General features: G+C 43.3%; 1 protein-coding gene across 3 annotated transcripts in view; it reads left to right on the plus strand.

The window, feature by feature from the left end:
- The window catches only part of LOC133044968 (putative serine/threonine-protein phosphatase 4 regulatory subunit 1-like), a 69,199-nt gene that overhangs the window by 10,661 nt on the left and 38,851 nt on the right, over nucleotides 1-19,687 (plus strand). The window contains exons 2-3 of one of the 3 annotated variants that reach the window (XM_061126936.1): nucleotides 10,061-10,195; nucleotides 18,919-19,102. In XM_061126936.1, coding sequence (XP_060982919.1) covers nucleotides 10,166-10,195; nucleotides 18,919-19,102 — 214 coding nt within the window. In that variant the 5' untranslated portion in view covers nucleotides 10,061-10,165. Of the gene's footprint in view, nucleotides 1-6,268; nucleotides 6,425-10,060; nucleotides 10,196-18,918; nucleotides 19,103-19,687 lie in introns of those variants that run through there. The other 2 variants (XR_009690100.1, XM_061126937.1) reach the window with 2 other exon arrangements.

Raw genomic sequence — 19,687 nt, forward strand, 5'->3', positions numbered from 1 at the left:
TTTTGGTAGATAACCCTTGAGTAACCAGTTAGTGTAGAAGAGGCTATGAACCCCTTTTCCCACTCCACCCCCCAGGTTTATAACTTCCAGAGATATAGTTAATGAGGAAAGAGTTTTGTTTGTTTGTTAGTTCTACTTTGTCACCTAGCATCAGGGTCAGAGGATAATAGTGCTGTTATAATTTGTAAACAGACCAGGACCCTCACTGAAGAGGAGCCAACCTCATCTTGGGTTGTGTGAGGTTAAGACTACTGCTTCCCAACCACTCCGGCTTTGTTTGGATGGTGGAGGTGAGCATTATATGGCTCAGTTGCTCAGCTGGGCTTTTAAACTTGGACGGTTCCATTGGAGGGCAGGTAGCCACCACAGCTACTGGCCGATACGCACCAGTCATGGGAACATGAACCCTGTAGTTCCGGAACCACACGGACATGGAGATGTGCAGTGGGGGACAGGGTGCTGAGCAGAAGGTGTGGTGGGAGGGGGGCCCTCACCCCTGCCAGTCAAAGAGCAGTTGTTAGCCCTTCAGACTTTGTTAACTTTAAATTATTAGTTATTTTTGGTAAGAAATCAGTGAAGGTGAAGGTGTTAGCTGCTCAGTCATGTCCAACTCCGTGCAACCCCCATGGACTGTAGCCCACCAGGCTCCTCTGTCCATGGGATTCTGCAGTCAGGAATAATGGAGTGGGTTGCCATTCCCTCTTCAGGGGATCTTCCTGACCCAGGGATTGAACCTGCATCTCCTGCATTGCAGGCAGACTCTTTTCTGCCTGAGCCACCAGGAATCAGAGCCCAAGGAGTCAATGTGGTCCTGTGTAGACTTACCAAAGAATCTAACACGTGGCACAAACTTAGCAGCTGCTGCTTGAAAGTCATTGCATAGATGGCAGATGAAGCCAGTAGTGATCAGTATTGTTTTTTAAATGTTTTGCATGGGACCAAGAAGCCTTGAAGGTATTAGAGACTATTTTCTTAAGAAGTGTTTGCTTTTCCATACTATTTTAAGCTTTCATGAGTGGGGTAGGTAACTTTTTTTTTTTTCCAAATGTGAGAAAATATAATGAAAAAATTTGAACAAATTCATACCCGACTTCATATTTCATTTCTAGCTTGAATGCTTGAGATTCCTGATGTTTCTGGGTGACCTGGACTCGTGGGGCCTCAGAATAATCAGCTGCTCCTGGTGTCACCGTGTCCATTAGACCTTTACTTCTTATTCCCGTGAACAGTTGCCAGACAGTTTGCTCTGTGGGCAGTGGCTAGAAATGTACATCCTAGAAAATTCTTTCTGCGAGCAGGAGCCATTTTGTGTGTTATTGGCACTGCCAGGAAGGCACAGCAGGCTAGCTCGACAGTTCTTTTCCATTTATCCATTTGTTCATTCAGCAGCTTCTACTGATTGCCAGCTGTGTGCCAGGCGTATCAAAGAGTCAGTGACAGATTTTTGCCCCGGGTGCAGCGGCGGGGGTGTGGGGGTGGACCCGCCACAAGCAGTAGACGCAGGAGGAGAAGGTTCTCTGTGTCAGAAGGTGATCCAGTCCCTGAAAAAAGAGAAGTGGATCAGGGTAGGGTGGGGCATAGGTGGGAGGCGTACAGTTTCAAAACGAGGTGGTCAGGGCGGACCTCAGTAAGAGGATGAGGGAGCAGAGATTTAACTAAGAAGGACGTTATCAAAGAGGACGCCTTGGGAAGCAGAGCTCTGGGCAGAGGGAAGCCCCGGGCCGCGTAATGACCCCCCCACCAGGGAAGTGACGAGAGTCCTGGGGGAACAGCGAGGAGCTGCGTGGTTGGAGGACAGGATGGGTGGGGGCTGGGGGCAGGAGTAGTGGGAGGTGAGGTCTGAGAGGCCAAGGAGGGCCACGGGGGCATTCCTGCTGACCTGAAGCCCCTTCTCTTATGGGATCATCCACCCAACCAGGGGCTGCCCAGGTAACGACCCCTGACACATCTTTCTTTTTCACAGTGGTTCTCGACTAGGGACCCGTGGCAATGTCTGGAGATGTTCTTACTTTCAGAGTGGGGACAGGGTGCTCCTGGCCACCTGTGAGTTGAGGCCAGGAAGGCTGCAGGGCGTCCTGTGATGTACTGAGCAGCCCCACAACTGAGACCGACCACACCACTCCTGCCAGGGCTGAGAAACCCTGCTCTGTTATTACATAGTTCATCCACTGTTGACTGATTTTGTCTTTGAAGACTTAATTTAAAAAAAATTAAAATGTCATTGTGTGAGGGTCACTCAGTCGTGCTCGACTTTTTGCGACCCCATGGACTGTAGCCACCAGGCTCCTCTGTCCATGGAATTCTCCAGGCAAGAATACTGGAGTGGGTAGCCATTCCCTTCTCCAGGGCATCTTCCCAACCAAAGGATCAAACTCAGGTCTCCTGCAGTGCAGGCAGATTCTTTACCCTCTGAGCCACCCAGGAAGCCCTAAAATGTCATTTAGGGAAGAAGTGATTAATCCCGGTATCTGGTTAGACTGCCATCAGAGTTGACACTGAACCTGCTGGCTATTTTCATTCCCTTTATGGGAAGGGGTTCCACATCGGCCTTGCATGTTCTTTTCAGTTAACTCTGTTGCTTTTATGGAGTAGTTAAACAATTTTAATACATTATTTACAAGTGAACAGTAATCTCATCGATTTGGTTTCAAGTAGGATTTTTGAAAAGGGCCAGGATGTTGAGTCACACAAAGGAAAATGTTCACCTACATTTGGAATTTGGAATAAAAGACACTATTGTTCGCATATGAATGTGATCCTATTAGTGTGAATATTTTCCCTGGATTACACAAATCCAGTAATTTTCAGGAGTCGGTCATTTATATACCACTTTTCTTATTTCTGCTATATCTATATACTGCCTGTATTTGTCTTTATATCAACTAATTTATTTTGTTTAAACACATTTTTTGAAACATGTATGAGTCCTACTCTTTGTGACCCGATGGACTGTAGCCTGCCAGGCTCCTCTGTGCACAGGATTTTCCAGGCAAGAATATTGGAGTGGGTTGCCGTTTCCTTCTCCAGGGGATCTTTCCTACCCAGAGATCAAGCCTGCGTCTCCTGCACTGCAGGCAGATTCTTTACCAACTAAGCCATCAGGGAATAAGACAGAAGTGAAACGACATGATAAAATTCTAGATAGACACAGTTGTCTGGTAAAGATCTGAGTGTGAGATCTGCTCTGTATTCAAAAGGAAGATGAGCCAGTTCAAGACAGACCAGTGTGAGAGGAAGCTTGCTTTCTTCCTTTTGTTTTTTTAAATTGTTTTTTGCCATATCGTGAGGCATGTGGGATCCTATTTTCCTGACCAGGGATTGGACTCGCACCCCCTGCATTAAGGCAGAGTCTTCTTTTTTTTTTTTTTTTTTGGTCTGATAATCTCTTTATTTCTCTTTCTTTGTTTAAAAAAAAGCTTTTTGTTTTATATTGGAGTATAGTGGATTAACAGTGTTGTGATAGTTTTAAGTGGACAGCAAATGGACTCAGCCACACATATGCATATATCCATTCTCCCTCAAACTCCTCTCCCATCCAGGTTGCCATATAACATTAAGCAGAGTTCCCTGTGCTATACAGTAGGACCTTGTTGGTTATCCATTTAAAAGATAGCATTGTGTACATTATAAACTCTATGACACCAAGTTATAATGTTTGGTTTGTATTGCTTTTAAACCATCATGTATATTTTGAAGAAATTAGGTGGAAGAATAGTTTTTAAAACTTTTACCCATATATATACTGTTTCCAGCACTCTAGATTCCTTCTGAAGGTAAAGTTTCCAGGTGATCCCATTCTTCTTCAGCCTACAGGACTTCAGCAAGTATTTCTTGTAGTCTGCATTAGCTGGCAATGTTTAAGAGGATGTATTAAATAAATTCTTAGTGTGTGTGCTTTTTTCTGTCTGTTTCTCGTCTGATGGCATCTTTGTTTCATCTTCCTCCCTGAAGGATGTGTCACTGGATGTCAAGTTCTGGATTGATGTTTTCTGTTTTGGTCCCTCAACAGTTTACTTCCATGGTCTTCTCCCTCCACTGTTTCTGGTTGAGGAGTCAGGAGACACCCCAACCATTACTCCTTGTATGTCATTTTTTGTTTTTTCTTGGCTGCTTTCTAGATTCTCTTTGGTTATCAGCATTTTGACTGTGATGTGTCTAGCTGTAGTTTTCTGAGTACAATTGACCCTTGAAGAACTTGGATTGGAACTGTGCAGGTGCACTTATAGGCAGGTTTTTCTCACTAGTAAATACTTCAGGGCTCCATGATCTGTGGCTGGTTGAATTTGTGGATGTAGAGGAACCTCCCATTTGGAGGACAGACTCTAAGTTCTATTCGGATTAACCCCGACGTGTTCAGGGGCCAAACTGTATTTATCTTCTTGATGTTGCTGAGATCCTTGAATTTATGTCCTTATTTATTTCATTGAATTTGGGGAATTCTTGGACATTATTTAGTCATCTTTATCCTGTTAAGTCTGGTTAGTAAATTTTTGAATTTGAGATATTGTTTCAATTTTATAATTTTATTTGGTGTCTTTTTATAGTTGACATTTCTTTGCTGAGATTTCTTTTTCAGTCATTATAGGCATATTTTCTTCTCATTTTTTAAAAAATTGTATTTATTTGGCCGCTTCAGGTCTTAGTGGTGGCAAGAGGGCTCATTCTTTAGTTGCAGCATGTGAACTCTTTAGTTGTGCCATGTGAGATCTAGCTCCCTCACCAGGCACTGAACCTGGTTCTGCTGCATTGGGAGCCCAAATCTAAAGGCATATTTTCTTTTAGATCCGTAAGCATTTTATAATGGTTGTTTAAAAATCTTTGTAATTCCAATATTTGGATCCTTTCAGTCTGCTTTGGCTTTTTTCTCTTTTAGCTAGTTTATGTTTTCTTTGTTTATTGAGTAACTTTGGATTGTACCCTGGGTACAGTGAATAGCCTGTACTGTAAAAAAGTCCCTGGATTCTGCTGTATGCCTCCAAAGAGTGTTGATTTCTTTGTTTTATTTCATTAGGCATTCAGATTGACAGGTCCACCTGTTCCCATTTTCTCTCCAGTAATGGAGAGCATCCCCAATCTCAGTTCGATTCCGTTAGTCTTAGCTGTGCTGGAGCTTGCCACACAAATGCATGGTTTAGGGGCCAAGCCAGAGTTTAATGCGAGGACTTCCCCTTTATGATGTTTTCCTTTCTCGTTGCCCCCGCCCCGAACTCCTACCACACACACACACTTTCTGGTGGCTGTGGGTGCCCTAAACTGTAGAGGTAGAAGCATAAACAATATCGGTAATATAGTGTGTGCAGTGATTCAGTAATAATAATAGCAGTTGGCATTTTCAAGGTGTTTATGTGTGTCATATGCTATATAACTGTATCTACTACTGTCTTTTAATCTACAGTCCAACAGTCATCACTGGTAGGCATCCATTTTATTAGAGTGAGAAACTGTGCATCAGAGAGGTGAGCTGTTTATCTGGAGAATGGACCTTCTAAGAGGCAGAGCTGGGTTTCAGATCAGGTATTTTGACTCATTCTCCTATTAAGCATACGTTATGCCTCTGATGTCTATTAAGTGAGAGGCCCAGGATTTAATCTTTAATTTTTTTCTGTTTTCTTCAGATGTCTTTCTTGGCCATTGGTGTTCTACATGGCTTCCAAGTAAGGATTTGTTATTAATCATTCAGTTCAGGATCTGTAGTTCTTCCAATTGAATATTCACTTTTTTTTTTCCCCCCATTCTGGAAGATTGTTAGCCATTATCTCTTTGACTATTGCCTCTTCCTATTTTCACTAATCCCTCCTGGAATTCCTCTTGGGCTTATTTTAGACCTAAGCATTTCATTGTTCATGTGCCTTAATTGCTGTCCCAGATTTCCAAATCTTTAGTCCTCTGTGCAGAGTTCTGGGTGATTTGTCAGCTCAATCTTCCAGCTCACTAACTCTCTCTTGAGCTGTGTCTAAACTGCTGTTTAAGCCAGCTACTGAATTTTTAAATACATTGTCTCTATGTCTCATCTCCACTTGGTTCTTTTTCAAATGCGCCTGGTCCTCTCACCCCTCGCTCTCCTCTTTTTTCATTATGGTATCTACTTTAAAATCCTGTTCATTCTATGCATAATTATTTTGATAGTCTATTTCAGATTTTTCTTCTCATATTTCTCATCTTGGGGTGCAAGTTCTCATTCATTGTGTCTGCTCTCTCTTCCTCTGGGTGGTTTGTAACCATGTATAGTTTGAAGGTATTTTTTTTTTAATTGCATATTTATCTTCAGCAGGAATCGTGTGATGAAGGCACATGCTTACTGGATTGTGAAAGTCTCTTTAGAACAGCCTGTGTGCCTCTGCAGACATGCCTGGAGTTGGAATAATTCTGGACAGTGAGCCTCCCAATTGCCCAGTGAGAGAGGCTCCTACGCTCTACAGGCCGGGTCCGTCTGGTCTCTGCTCCCATGGGTCATGTGAGGCTGTGGTTTTGATTTCTCAGGAGTGACTATGCTTTACCTTGCTCCCACCTTAACTGTCCCCTTTCCACAGCTGTCTTCTACAGGGGGTTGGCTTCAAATTCACCACCCCTCTCTTTTATCCCCAGAAGTCTACTGCCTTAGACCTACCTGTGTGTAGGTCTTAAATGTTGACCGTAGGGTGTCAGCTTCTGCTGAGCAGTTGTTTCCTAGCAACGCGCAAATAGTTATCTTCCAGGGGGCTACTTTGCTGGTCTCTGTGGCTGCCTCCCTTCCCCAGCCTCCTCGCGCTTCCTGCTCGGTGGCTGGGAACCCGCTAGGCAGTCAGCCGCCGCCGCCCTGGGCACAAACAAGGAGACAGAGATCTTCTCTGAGGTATCCTGGAACTGGGCTGCTTGTTGTCCAGCACCTGAAAACTTTCCTTTCATTGATTTCCCCCCCGCCCCCGCCCCAGCTTTCTGCTTATGTTAACCTGGCAGGTTTTTTTTTTTTTTTTTTCTGGCAGGTTTTTTTAACCTTCCTGCTGGAAGCAAAGTCTTTTCTTTCCTTGTTTCAGTCACCTCAGAAGCCGTGACCCTTCCCTTTGGCTTTGTTGTTCTCTCAGCTTTCATCTCCATAGGTTTTTCTGCTCATCTCTTGAGAGAACACTGGGCTGGAATGCAGAACATTTAGGTTCCAAGAATCCCAGTTTTTGCTGCTGGCAATGGGGGCCCTGAATCTTAAATGAGGGAATTTATCAAGTCATGTTCTCAGGTCCCTTCTTGCTTCTTTATGATTCCATATTATAACATTCTTTTTTTTTAAATTTAATATTTGTTTTCATTCAAGTTTCTTTTGGTGTTTCTTCATTTCAGTACTTTTTATTGAGCACCTGTTAGTTGTCAAGCCCCATACTGGGTGCTGGGGTGACAGCCCCTCCATGGAGCATTCGGAGCTACTGGAGGGTGAACACAAGCAATCACTGAACCTGGTGCCAGCATCTTTCTGGGGATGCGGGGTCAGGACAGGAGAGCTGCAGCTCCAGGAGGGACTGCTGCTGGAGACTGGCCTTCCCCCAGAGGCCGGGGAAAGGCTGTTTTGGACAGCACGGCCCAGGCTTGGGTAGGGCGTAGGGTTAAGAAGCGATAGTTTCTCAGGCAGTGGGACAAAATCATTGAGACGAAGCCTTTGGTGCATTTGAAGAACTAAGGGAAGGCCTCAGTGGCTGAATCCCAAATAGGGAGGAGAGAGGAACTTCTTTGAAAATTAAAATTTTGGTTTCCTCTCTGGTAGTACAACAAGGTTCAGCATCTAGAGTCTGACTGAGTTCAAATTCTGACTCTATCACTCTCTAGCTGTGTGACCTTTGGCAACTTTCTTAGCCTCACTGAGCTTCAGTTCCCTTAACAAAACCAATACGGTATTGTCAGGGGTCAGCGAATTACTGCTCTACAGAGAGCTCTTAGCACAGTTCCTGGCTTACAGGAAGTAACCAATAAGGTTTAGTTATTATCTGATATTTTATGGCTTATGGCTTTTACTTCCAGGTATATAATTTGTGTAGTTTATATAGTTAGTATAGTAGAATCATTAATATTTTCTAATAACAATTATTCTTTTGTGGAACTAATTGCTAGGTTCTCTAGTTCTCTGATAAATAGAGTTTCCTGAAGAAAGCCTAGATATTGTCTGTTACTTTTAAAACAGGAGTTCTTAACCCATTAAGTACACAATTGGGCCTTGGAGAATCTTTTGAAACCTGATCCTTATGAAAAGTTGTGTTTGAAAAGAGTGTGTGTGTCTGTGAACATCATCAGGTCCCAAAACTATCTGCTTTAAACTCAGTGTCTTGAATCCCACTCTAGGCCGAGTCCGCAGTGCTCTGTAAACGCCTGTGGGACACAGGCTGGCGTGTTCCCCCTGGTCCCCAAAATGCACTGAAAAAAGCTCATGCAAAGCACCTGTGGTTGGGGGCCTGGTCCTCCCCATCAGGGATCCTGCAGAGAAATGATGGTTGTTGATGGTGTCACACACACTATTTCTGCAAACCTGTAATTCTTTAATAGAGTGCTCAGGGTCACTGTTACACAGGGTGAATTTTTAATAGGCTCTAATTACTAGCCTAAAAGAATTAGTTCATAAAAAAATGTGATTAATGTTTCAAAGAGGGACTTCCCTGGTGGACCAGTGGTTAATTCTTTGCCTGCCAACGCAGGTTGTGTGAGTTCGATCCCTGGTCAAGGGAGCTAAGATCCCCCATACCTCCCCGTCAAAAAAACCAAAGCATAAAACAGAAACAGTACTATAACAAATTAAAGACTTTAGAAATGGTCCACATATAAAAATCTTCAAGAAAAATAAATGTTTCAAAGAACAGTAAGCACCTAGGCACAAACTTCTCATCTCTAGTTCTCCAGTCTGATCAGTTATTGCTTAAATTAACCATGGTTTCTCTGTCTGCCAGGTAGGAATCTCCTGCTTTTCTGCCCCAATCGTGCTTCTTGCTCAGCTGCTGCAGTGCTGGGGAAGGGAAGGAAACCTTTCCACCCCTGAAGCGTGGGTTCATAGAGGTTGGTGTCCAGGCTCAAGGCTGGACCCTGAGGGGCCAGATCTCGCTGTCTTGACACATGTGAACTCACTTGTTCCAGCATCCATACAGGGCCAGGGTAGGGTGTAGCACCCACCCCGCATACTAGAACACGGGAATGTAGACAGGCTGTCACTCTGGTCACACTGCCAGTGCATGGTACTTGGCGGATTCATTCCATTCCAGGGATGTTTGGTTCAAGAGCCCCTGAGCTCAGCCACCCTGCTACATTGGAGGGAGGAGGTACCTGCCCTCAGCTGGGGGGACAAGGGGGAGTAGACTTGAAGAGGAAGAGTCAGCATGACAGTGGGCTTCTCCTGGAGAAGGGCATGGCAACCCACTCCAGTATTCTTGCCTGGAGAATCCCCATGGGCAGAGGAACCTGGCAGGCTACAGTGTATGGGGTCACAAAGAGTCAGACACAACTGAGCAACTGAGCATGCACGCATAGGCTCCTTTTTGACCAGAGTGAGCTGGAGGCACCGTTGACATCCATGTGGGGGGGTCAGGTTGGGGGCTGCCAGGCCAGGGCTTGCTTGATGGGGATCGATGTCATGGGCTGGGAAGTTGTGTGGTGGGACTTTCAGACTGAGAGAAGATATGGTGCTATGGACCTGCCGTCAGATTCTTGCTTAGGTGTCAGACTTCTTTCTCTTTTGACTGTTTTAAACCATCATGTTTGCGTAGAGCTCCATGACTGGTTTTCATAGGGGCGAGTGCTTTGTGAATGAACATTCTCTGTGTCCCAGATGGTGGGGAGGGTCCCCCCGACATGGAGGGTCCCCCCCACGGTGGTGAGAGGCGACTTGACATCAGACCCGCAGCCCAGAGGGGAAGTGTCCAACCCTGCTCCACGGCTCTGGTCTCATCACCTTCTTCTGGGTTAGACACCTGCCCATGTCATCTCCCACGACTTGTCAGCAGCTTCAGCTGGAAAGACCCACGAGAGCAGAAGGCATGAGAGTGGCCACAGCTTATCCAGGTGTGACCTGTCCAGTCGTGCAAACTTACAGTGTGGTCCCCTTCTTCCCCTCCAGATGGATTTGAGGGCTATGGCCCTGACTGCAATGGCATGAGGGTGACAGCCTTCTTGGACATTCCAGGCCAGGACAACCTGCCTCCCCTCGCTCATCTGCAAAAGTATGCTTTTTCAGCAGTCACATCTTCAACTGGTAAGCTGCGCCCGGCCTCCGCGCCGTTAGGGGGCCACTGGCGGCCACGTGTCTGTGACAGCCTCTCGGGAGCATGTGGAGGAGGAGGAGGGCTACAGGCTGTTCCCTGGATGCTGGGACTCTTGTTAATAGGCTTTCCCATTAGTCTTGTCACTGTTTTGCTGACGACCTGGTAAGCCAGGAAAGGAGATGGTGATGAAATGTAATGGGGTTTAAACAATCAGGAAGGGGGAAGCATCGGTGGGCGTGCCGCTCACCTGCCTGTGTCCTGATGGCACCAGGCTTCTGGGACCCCGTGCTGCTTGTCCTGCACGTTCTGCTGTCAACTCCTCATGGTGCTGGCAGGACCCTCCCCCAGGCCCAGCCCATGCCTCTTCCCTGCAGCAGCTGACCCTGACTGTTGTATCAGAAAGCTGAGACATGGCTTGTCAGTTCACTGTCCGCCCAAACCTGCGTCTGCCAGCACTGCGCCCACCTCAGAGAGGAGGGTGTGCTCAGGTTCCTGGCATCAGCTCTGATCCCCGCCTCCTGTCTCCTCCTCCTCACCCTTCCACCAGCCCTTTCCTTCTACTTCTATCACTCGGAACAGTCCTCTGGGCCCACCTGGGCCTCCTGCATCTTCCCTGAAGGACAGGTTCAGTCAAGGCCAGTTCCTACTCTGTTCACTGAGTGTCTTTTCTAACTTCCACTACTCTTTAAAAAATTATATTCTCTGCTTTTACATCTATTAAATGATAGACGGCTCGCAGCAATTGCCACAATTATTATCCCAATTTTACAGATGGGAAAATGAGGGTACTCTGAGCCGTCTTTGATGAGCTGCTCTTCATTGAAATGTGGTCCACGATTCAACAGCTTTTTCTTTTAGCGTTGCTGCTCTTCACATCCTGTGTAAGGTACTATCGTATTTTCTCACCCTGTCTTCTTGAAAGTTTATCATTTCCCTTTCACCACTGATCCACCATCCACCTTTAGTTGCTCTTCTCGTTCCTGTCTGATGCGAGGAGGGAGCCAAGTTTCATTTCCCCCTACAGTCTCTGGTTAACCCAGTGCCCTTTATGGAAAGCGCTTTGCTCACTGAGCCCTGCTGCTTGCCCTCTTTACTTTCTGTCCGGTGTCCCTTTCTGGACTCCCTCGTCGGTTGCATTGGGCTGTTTATCTGTGGTCACACCAGGAGCACGCTGTCTTCATCACTGCAGCTTTGTCATCCCAGTCTTGGTATCAGGTACAGGAAGTCCTTCCATTTTGTTCTTGAAGATTGTCCTGTCTGCTCTTGGCCTTTTGCATTTCCAAATGTATCTTAGTACCAGTTTGTCAATTTTAGAAAACAAAACATCTGCTGCAATTTTCATCTCATTACATTGCATCTGTAAATCAATATGTAGAGAATTAACATCTTTACTGGAGAAGGCAATGGCAACCCACTCCAGTACTCTTGCCTGGAAAATCCCACGGATAGAGGACTGGCTGCAGTCCATGGGGTCACTAAGAGTCAGACACGACTGAGGGACTTCACTTTCACTTTTTACTTTTGTGCGCTGGAGAAGGAAATGGCAACCCACTCCAGTGTTCTTGCTTGGAGAATCCCAGGGATGGGGGAGCCTGGTGGGCTGCTGTCTATGGGGTTGCACAGAGTCGGACCCGACTGAAGCGACTCAGCAGCAGCAGCAGCAACAAGTTTTCTATTCCTTCCATTTCTTAAGATTTTCTTCAATTTCTCTCTGTGTATATACATGTGTATACACATATGTATAACACATATACATAAATAACTGTAAAACTATAACACCTAGTTTTCTGTTGTAGATATCTTTCATATCTTGTTTGATTTAGTTCTAGGTGTTTGATCTTTTATGCTAATGTGAATTATATCACTTCTTAGAAGTTATAATTGTTGCTGACCTATGAAAGTGGAGTTGCTTTTTATATTTTGATTTTGTCTCCATTGATTATGCTAAGTTCACTTATTAACTTTAAGAACTTCTCTGTGGATTTGCTGGGTTTTTTACATATTACAGTGATGTTTATGAAAATGATGGTTTTATTTCTTCCTTTCCTATCTTGTTTTATTTCTTCATTAGCTGCCTCTCATCAGCTTAAGAAAATTTGTATTTCTGATTTGTGTCTCTTTATATTCCTGTTTTACCAGGAGATTATTTTTAAAGTTTTAAAGATAGCCTCACACTTTTAGGAAAGTTTCACGAACAGTGGAAAGAATTCTCGTGTAACTTTTACCCAGATGTGTCAGCTGTTAACACTTGGCCACATTTGATTTCTACCTCTATCTTTCCTTTCTGTTTCTCAGCTATATAAAAATAAGTTGCACAGTTTGTGTTGCTTCTCCTTTAAATCCTCATTGTGCATTTTTCTAACAAGGACATTCATCACTCACTTACATAATCCCAGTACAGTTATCAAAATCAGAAAATTTAAGTTTGATATCGTACTGTCATCCAGTGAATGGACAAAGGAGTTTTTCGTGTATTCTAGACTTCAACCCTCTCTCAGCTGTGTATGGTAGACACCCTCTCTCATTCTGGGACTTGTGTTTTAGCTTTTGTTATGGTGTTCTTTTGGTGACCAGAAGTTACTCATTTTAATGTAGTTAAATGTATTGTTTTCTTTTATCCTTAATGCACTTTGAAGTGTCCTTAAAATGTCTTCCTCCACCCTAAGATCATAAGCATATTCTTTCATATTGCTTTAAAGTCTCTAGTTTTTGTTGTTTTTTTTCCTTTCACATTTAGGTCTAAAAATGTGAAAGAGCCTCATCTTCCTAACTGTCAACAATTTATTGTTGTTCAGTTGCTGAATCATATCTGACTCTTTTTGTGACCCCATGGGCTGTAGCTCTCCAGGCTTCCCTGTCCTTTGCTGTCTTCCAGAGTTTGCTCAAACTCATGTCCTTTGAGTTGGTGATGCCATCCAACCATCTCAGCCTCTGTTGTCCCCTTCTCTTAAATCTTTCCCATCATCAGGATCTTTTCCAATGAGTCGGCTATTTGCATCAAGTGGCCAAAGTATTGGAGCTTCAACTTCAGCATCAGTTCCTCCAGTGAATATTCAGAGTTGATTTCCTTTAGGATTGACTGGTTTGATCTCCTTGCAGTCCAAGGGACTCTCAAGAGTCTTCTCCAGCACCACAATTCGAAAGCATCAATTGTTCTGTGACTTCTTTTCGGTCCACCTCTCACATCCATACCTGACTACTGGAAAAACCATAGCTTTGACTATACACTTTTGTCAGCAAAGTGATATCTCTGCTTTTTAATACACTGTTTAGGTTTGTTATAACTTTCCTTCCAATGAGTAGTGTCTTTTAATTTTATGGCTGCAGTCACTGTCTGTGGTGATTCTGGAGCCCAAGAAAATAGTCTGTCAGTGTTTATACTTTTCTCCCTTCTGTTTGCCATGAAGTGATAGTACCAGATACCATGATCTTAGTTTTTGAAAGTTGAATTTTAAGCCAGCTTTTTCACTCTCCTCTTTCACTCCTCAAGAAGCTCTTTAGTTTGTCTTCACTTGTCACAATACCACTTTATACGTCCTCTCGCCAGTGCCACCTGTTACGATTCGCTGTCTGTTCATGACTGTCTGGACTGTCTCCTTTCCCAGTGGTCCATTTGTCTCCCCTGCAACCAGAACCACAGCATCTTGATTACTATAGATTTGTGGTAAGTCTTTATATTTGATAGAGAAAGAATTCTCACCTTGTCTTTTCTTCTTTGACATGACTTGTTAATCTTGGTCCTTTGCATTTCCGTATAAATTCCAAAATCAGCTCATCAGTTTCTAATAGAGCAAAACAAAAATAACACCTATTAGACTTTTGATTGGGTTCACATTGAATCTTTATGTCGATTTGGTGAGAATTGCCCTCAGTACAGTACAATACCTAGACTTCCAATCCATAAACATGGTATATCTTTCCATTTACTTAGGTTTCCTTTAATGTCCCAGTAAAATTTTGACCATTTTTCTGTAGAACTTTTATGTTCTTTTGCTAGTGTGGTGGTGGTTTAGTCACTAAGCAGTGTCTGACTCTTGGGATCCCATGTATGGTAGCCCACCAGGCTCCTCTGTCCATGGAATTTTTCAGTATATTTTAAGGCAAATCTAAGATAATATATAATTTTATCCAATTAAAGACATAAATATAACTGCAGTATCATTATCACACTCCAAAATTAACAATAATGCATCCCAATTTCCCCTGTCTGTCTCAAAATGCCTTTATTTATGGTTGGTTGATTTGAATCCTGATCCAAATAAAGCCCACACGTTTCATTACGTAGATGTTGTCTCTCAAGTCTTTTTTTTCTGTTGTTTATAGTTTTTTTTCCTTTTGATATTAAATCTCTTTTACTCTTTCATTGATTCTCCCTCTCATCTTCCCCCTGCATCACTTGTTTGTTGAAGGGATCATTAGTCTTGCAGAATTTTTCACATTCTGGATTTGTGATCATTATTCTCATGGTGTAATTTAACGTGTTCCTTTGTTCTCTGTATTTTCTGTAAACTGAAAATTAAACCTGGAGACTTGATTAGATTCTACTTCAATTTTTTTTTTAAAACAATACTTCTTATTTTTTTTGTGTACTTCTTATTACAAAACATCGGGAGACGGGGTCTGATTGTCCCACTCTCAGAGCTGTTACTATTAAGCAGTGGGTGCAGGTGTTTGATTCTTTCATTACAAAATTCCCCACCAGCCTTTCTTCTAATGATTTTAGTGGTCACAAATAATCATTGTTTAGATCTGTTATTTCATTGTCTGTTGGAAAATGGTAATTTTCTTTCTATTGTCTACGAAATCTGTAGTGTAGCCCCATTTTCCATCCTGTTGTTGGCTCTTGTTCTCTTTTCTCTTTTTTTCCCCAGATAATTCTTTCCAGAGTATTATCCATTTTATTAGTTGTTTTGGAGAATCAACTTTTGCCTTTGACTTTCTCTGTTATATGTTCATTTTCTAGTTTTCTAATTTTTGCTCTAATCCGTATTATTTTCATCCTTTGAATTTTTTTTTTTTTTTTTTGGATGGGGATTTAATTGCCCTTCTTTTTCTTACTTCATCTGAGGGATGCTTAACATTTTGCTTTTATGGTCTTTCTTTTATAGTATTTGCATTTTACATTAAGTACTGTATGAAGTATTATGAATGCCTAAGTATTGTATTAATTGTGTCCTCAAGTTCTTATAAGTAATATTTTCATTCCCTTTCAGTATAAAGTATTTTTAACATCCATAATGATTTCTCCTTTGACCAGTGAGTTATTTAGAAATATGTTGATTCATTTTGAAATATTTGAGAATTTTTCAGGCATCTTTCTGTTACTTGATTCTGAGTGTAAGTCTTTTGTGGTCAGAGAACAAACCTTGTGTGATTTCTCTTCTTTAAAACTGTTGAGACTTGTTTTATGGTTCGGTGTATACTTTTACTTGTTGAATGCTTCACATGCGCTTGAAAAGAATGTGCAGTATTTTTGAGTAGAGTTATCCTATCAACGTGAACTGGGAAAGTTTGTTGAAAACATTATTTAGGTCTTATATATCCTTATCTATTTTTGTTTTCTCGTCCTGTCAGTTACTGAGAGGGATGTTGGGATCTGTGACTTCCCGACGTTTCCTAAATGAGCATATGTGTATGTGAGTGTTTTTGTGTATACCTGTTGTACATCTGGAGAATCCCATGGACAGAGGAGCCTGGTAGGCTACAGTCCATGGGGTCACAAAGAGTTGGACAAGACTGAGTGACTAACACATACATACACAGACACACACACATTGCACACTGATGTATAAACATTTTTTTAAGAAATGGGTTCATACTATATGTAAAATTATTTTTCTTGTTTTTTTCTTTTTATATATCATGGGCAGCTTTCTAACTCAGTGCTTTTCTATAGGTACCTTTAATAATGATTGTATAGTATGCCAGTGTATAGCTCCATCCTAATTTATTTTAGCTTCCCTCTTCTGATAGGCACTTTGATTGCAATTCTTTGCTTATATAATACTGACTGAAGGCTGACTTGCTAGAGTGCTCAGCGTGAGCCAAGTGCCAGAGTGAGCTTCATGGACACAATCTCAAGATTTCACTTAAGCTTCCTCACACTTTGCTGAGGCACACAACTGTCCTGTGTTCTTTCGGGTCATCAGCACAACTAGCAGTGAGAAGTCTTGAGGCTTATGCTCATCCACTGTGACCTCTCTAGGTCATTCCAACATCAAGCAGCCAGGTTCTCCAAAGTACTGGCGCCAGAGCACCCGTCTGTTTGTGTCCTTACCCCCTCACATTCTGTCTTTACCGCAGGGTCTGTGTCCCTGCTTTAGTGCCCTCTCTTACCGCCTTCCTGGCTCCCCTGAAGAGGGCAGGGCTCCTGGGACCACTTGAGGCTGGATGCACTGCTGTGTATCCATTCTGTGGCCCTACAAGTGGTGATCTTAGCCACTTAATTTCCCAGGGGAGGCGGCCATCAGTGTGGTCCAGTGGAATGTAATCAGGGGCTTGACTGTCTGTTTAGGCTTCCCCAAAAGTCCCAGCTGCCAGATCTTGGCCTTGCATCCTGGGGTAGGGGGTTGTGGGGGTGCTGTACACCTCTCTCTGGACAGGCCTAGTTGGGTGAAATTTCCTCCCGGACTGCCTCTTTGCATTCCACATTTCCATCACCTTTTTATGAATATCCTGGTGGTTTTTTGACTTCCGCTGTTCTCCAGTGCATGGCCGGAAATGAAGCAGAGACAAGTATTATTTCTAGGCTGTCAGGGACCCAGAGGAGCAGGCAGAGACTCCTTTCCGTTTGCTCAAAGACACCTCTCAGGGAGTCCAGGCCCTCCTCTCAGTCATTCCATGGCCTCCAGACCACCATTAGCCACCGCTGATTGCATTGACTTCTCTCATCAGTGTCTTTGTTTAAAATGCCTTTATCAAGGCATACTTTTTTTTTTTTTTAACCTTTGTAGAATAAATTGTCCTTTATTCTGTGAATGCCTCTGGTAAGAATTTTCTTTCTTTCTGTCTTTTTAAAATTTTTTTTCATTTATTTATATTAGTTGGAGGCTAATTACTTTACAATATTGTAGTGGTTTTTGCCATGCATTGACATGAATCAGCCATGGATTTACATGTGTTCCCCATCCTGAACCCCCTTCCACCTCCCTCCCCATCCCATCCCTCTGGGTCATCCCAGTGCACCAGCCCTGAGCACTTGTCTCATGCATCAAACCTGGACTGGCGATCTGTTTCACAATTGATAATATACATGTTTCAATGCTATTCTCTCAGATCATCCCACCCTTGCCTTCTCCCACAGAGTCCAAAAGTCTGTTCTGTATATCTGTGCCTCTTTTTCTGTCTTGCATATTTTTCATGCAATAGAACCCGCTCACTTAAAGCATCCCCTGCAGTGAGTTTGGGGTAAACGTGTGCACTCACGTCGTGTGCACCCATGGCCAAGGGTGAATATTTCCATCCTCCCTGTGTCCTTGTTTGTTCCTGCTATCCATCTCCCCTTTCTCACCACCGCTGACCCAAGCAACCACTGATCTGATTTTTGATGCTAAGGTTTTGCCTTTTTAAGAATTTCCTGTAAATGGAATCATGTGGTATGTAGTCTTCTCTGTCTGGCTTCTTTCACTTAGCAGAATGCATTGGAGATTCCTTCTTCTTGTCCCCAGTAGTTCTCTCCTTTTTGTTGCTGAGTTGTTGTGTTCCATCGAATGGATATTCTGTGTTTTGACAGACATGGAGATATTTTCATTCTGTGACTGTTGTGAATGCTGCTAATGTGAACACTGACGCACAAGTCTTTGTGTGGACATATGTTTTCATTTCATTTGCGTAAATACCTAAGAGGGAATCTCTGTGTTGAATGATAAGTCTGTAGTTAACTTTTTGAGAAACTGCCAGATTGTTTTCTGAATAATCTATTTTGCATTCCCACAAAGTCTGAGTTTCTGTGGTCCCTATCTCTGCCCAGCACTAGGTATTATTATTATAATTTTAGTTCTTCTTGAGGGAGTAGTGTTACCTCATTGCAGCTCTTTTTGGTCTTTGTGTTTTGTCTTTGTGTTTTGTCATAGGATTGTTGTAAATGTCATAGACAGCCAGCATCCTTTAACGCAGTGGTTCTCAAACCAGGGTGGGATTTTGCCCCCGATAGGCATTTGACAATATCTAGATGCTGATGCTGGGAAAGATTGAGGGCAGGAGGAGAAGGGGACAACAGAGGATGAGATGGTTGGATGGCATCACCGAGTCAATGAACATGAGTTTGAGCAAACTCTGGGAGAAAGTGAAGGACAGGGAAGCCTCGTGTGCTGCAGTTCATGGGGTTGCAGAGTCAGACATGACAGAGAGTGAACAACAGCAATTGATATTTCTGGTTGTCACATCCTGGGGAGGGGCAGCCAGGGGGCAGTACTGACACTCAGGGGGAGGCCATTTGAGGTTGAGGTAGCCATCGGATGTCCCCTTGGACCTTTTCCTTCTGCATTTGCTGGTCACTTAATTCCCTCCCGCTGTCATGGGACTTCTTTTCCAAGTCTATCTAGGCCTGAAGCATCTGTTGAAGAAGGAGAAAAAGGTTTTCTTCTGTGCACATGAACAGTTTTAACCTCCCGAGACGGCCAGCCTGGAGGATATGGGTCCCCTTGCTAGAGGATGTGGACCCATGTTGAATGACCGCCTTCAGACATCCCTTGATGGGGTTTTCTCCCTCTAGATGGAGGTACACCCAGATTGCATTACCTGCTCGGAACGATGCTGGAGTGAACACACACATGTGTGGACCCTTTCTCATAGCCACTGCCAGGTTATGGCCCGAGGGCTCCTTGCGGACTTCAGTAACAAGGAAGAAGACTTCCTAACAGTAATGGGGATCATGGTCAGATTGTCAGAAGATGCAGGTTTGTACAGGGACTGGAGGCTTCTACTTTTACCTTGTGCTTTTCCAAGAAATCATGTATGAGCTTTGATAGCTAATTTAAAGTAAAACCTGTTTATTAATTGGGAAACTATACACAGCGTCTACCCATGAGTAGATTTTTGTCATGAGGAATCACCTCTTAGTTGGCATCAGATTAGCCTTACTTTTAGAAAATCAGAATGACTAAGGACACGGAACAACAGACTGGTTCCAAATCAGGAAAGGAGTGTGTCAAGGCTGTATACTGTCACCCTGCTTACTTAACTTATATGCAGAGTACATCACACAAAATGCCAGGCTGGATGAAGCACAAGCTGGAAACAAGATTGCCCGGAGAAATATCAGTAACCTCAAATATGCAGATGACACCACCCTTATGGCAGAAAGTGAAGAAGAACTAAAGAGCCTCTTGATGAAAGTGTAAGAGGAGAGTGAAAAAGTTGGCTTAAAATTCAACATTCAGAAAAACTAAGATCATGGCACCCAGCCCCATCATTTCATGGCAAATAGATGGGGAAACAGTGGAAACAGTGAGAGACTTTATTTTTTTTTGTGCTCCAAAATC

This window comes from Dama dama, chromosome 23, assembly GCF_033118175.1.
Source record: "Dama dama isolate Ldn47 chromosome 23, ASM3311817v1, whole genome shotgun sequence".
Taxonomy (NCBI): Eukaryota; Metazoa; Chordata; class Mammalia; order Artiodactyla; family Cervidae; genus Dama; species Dama dama.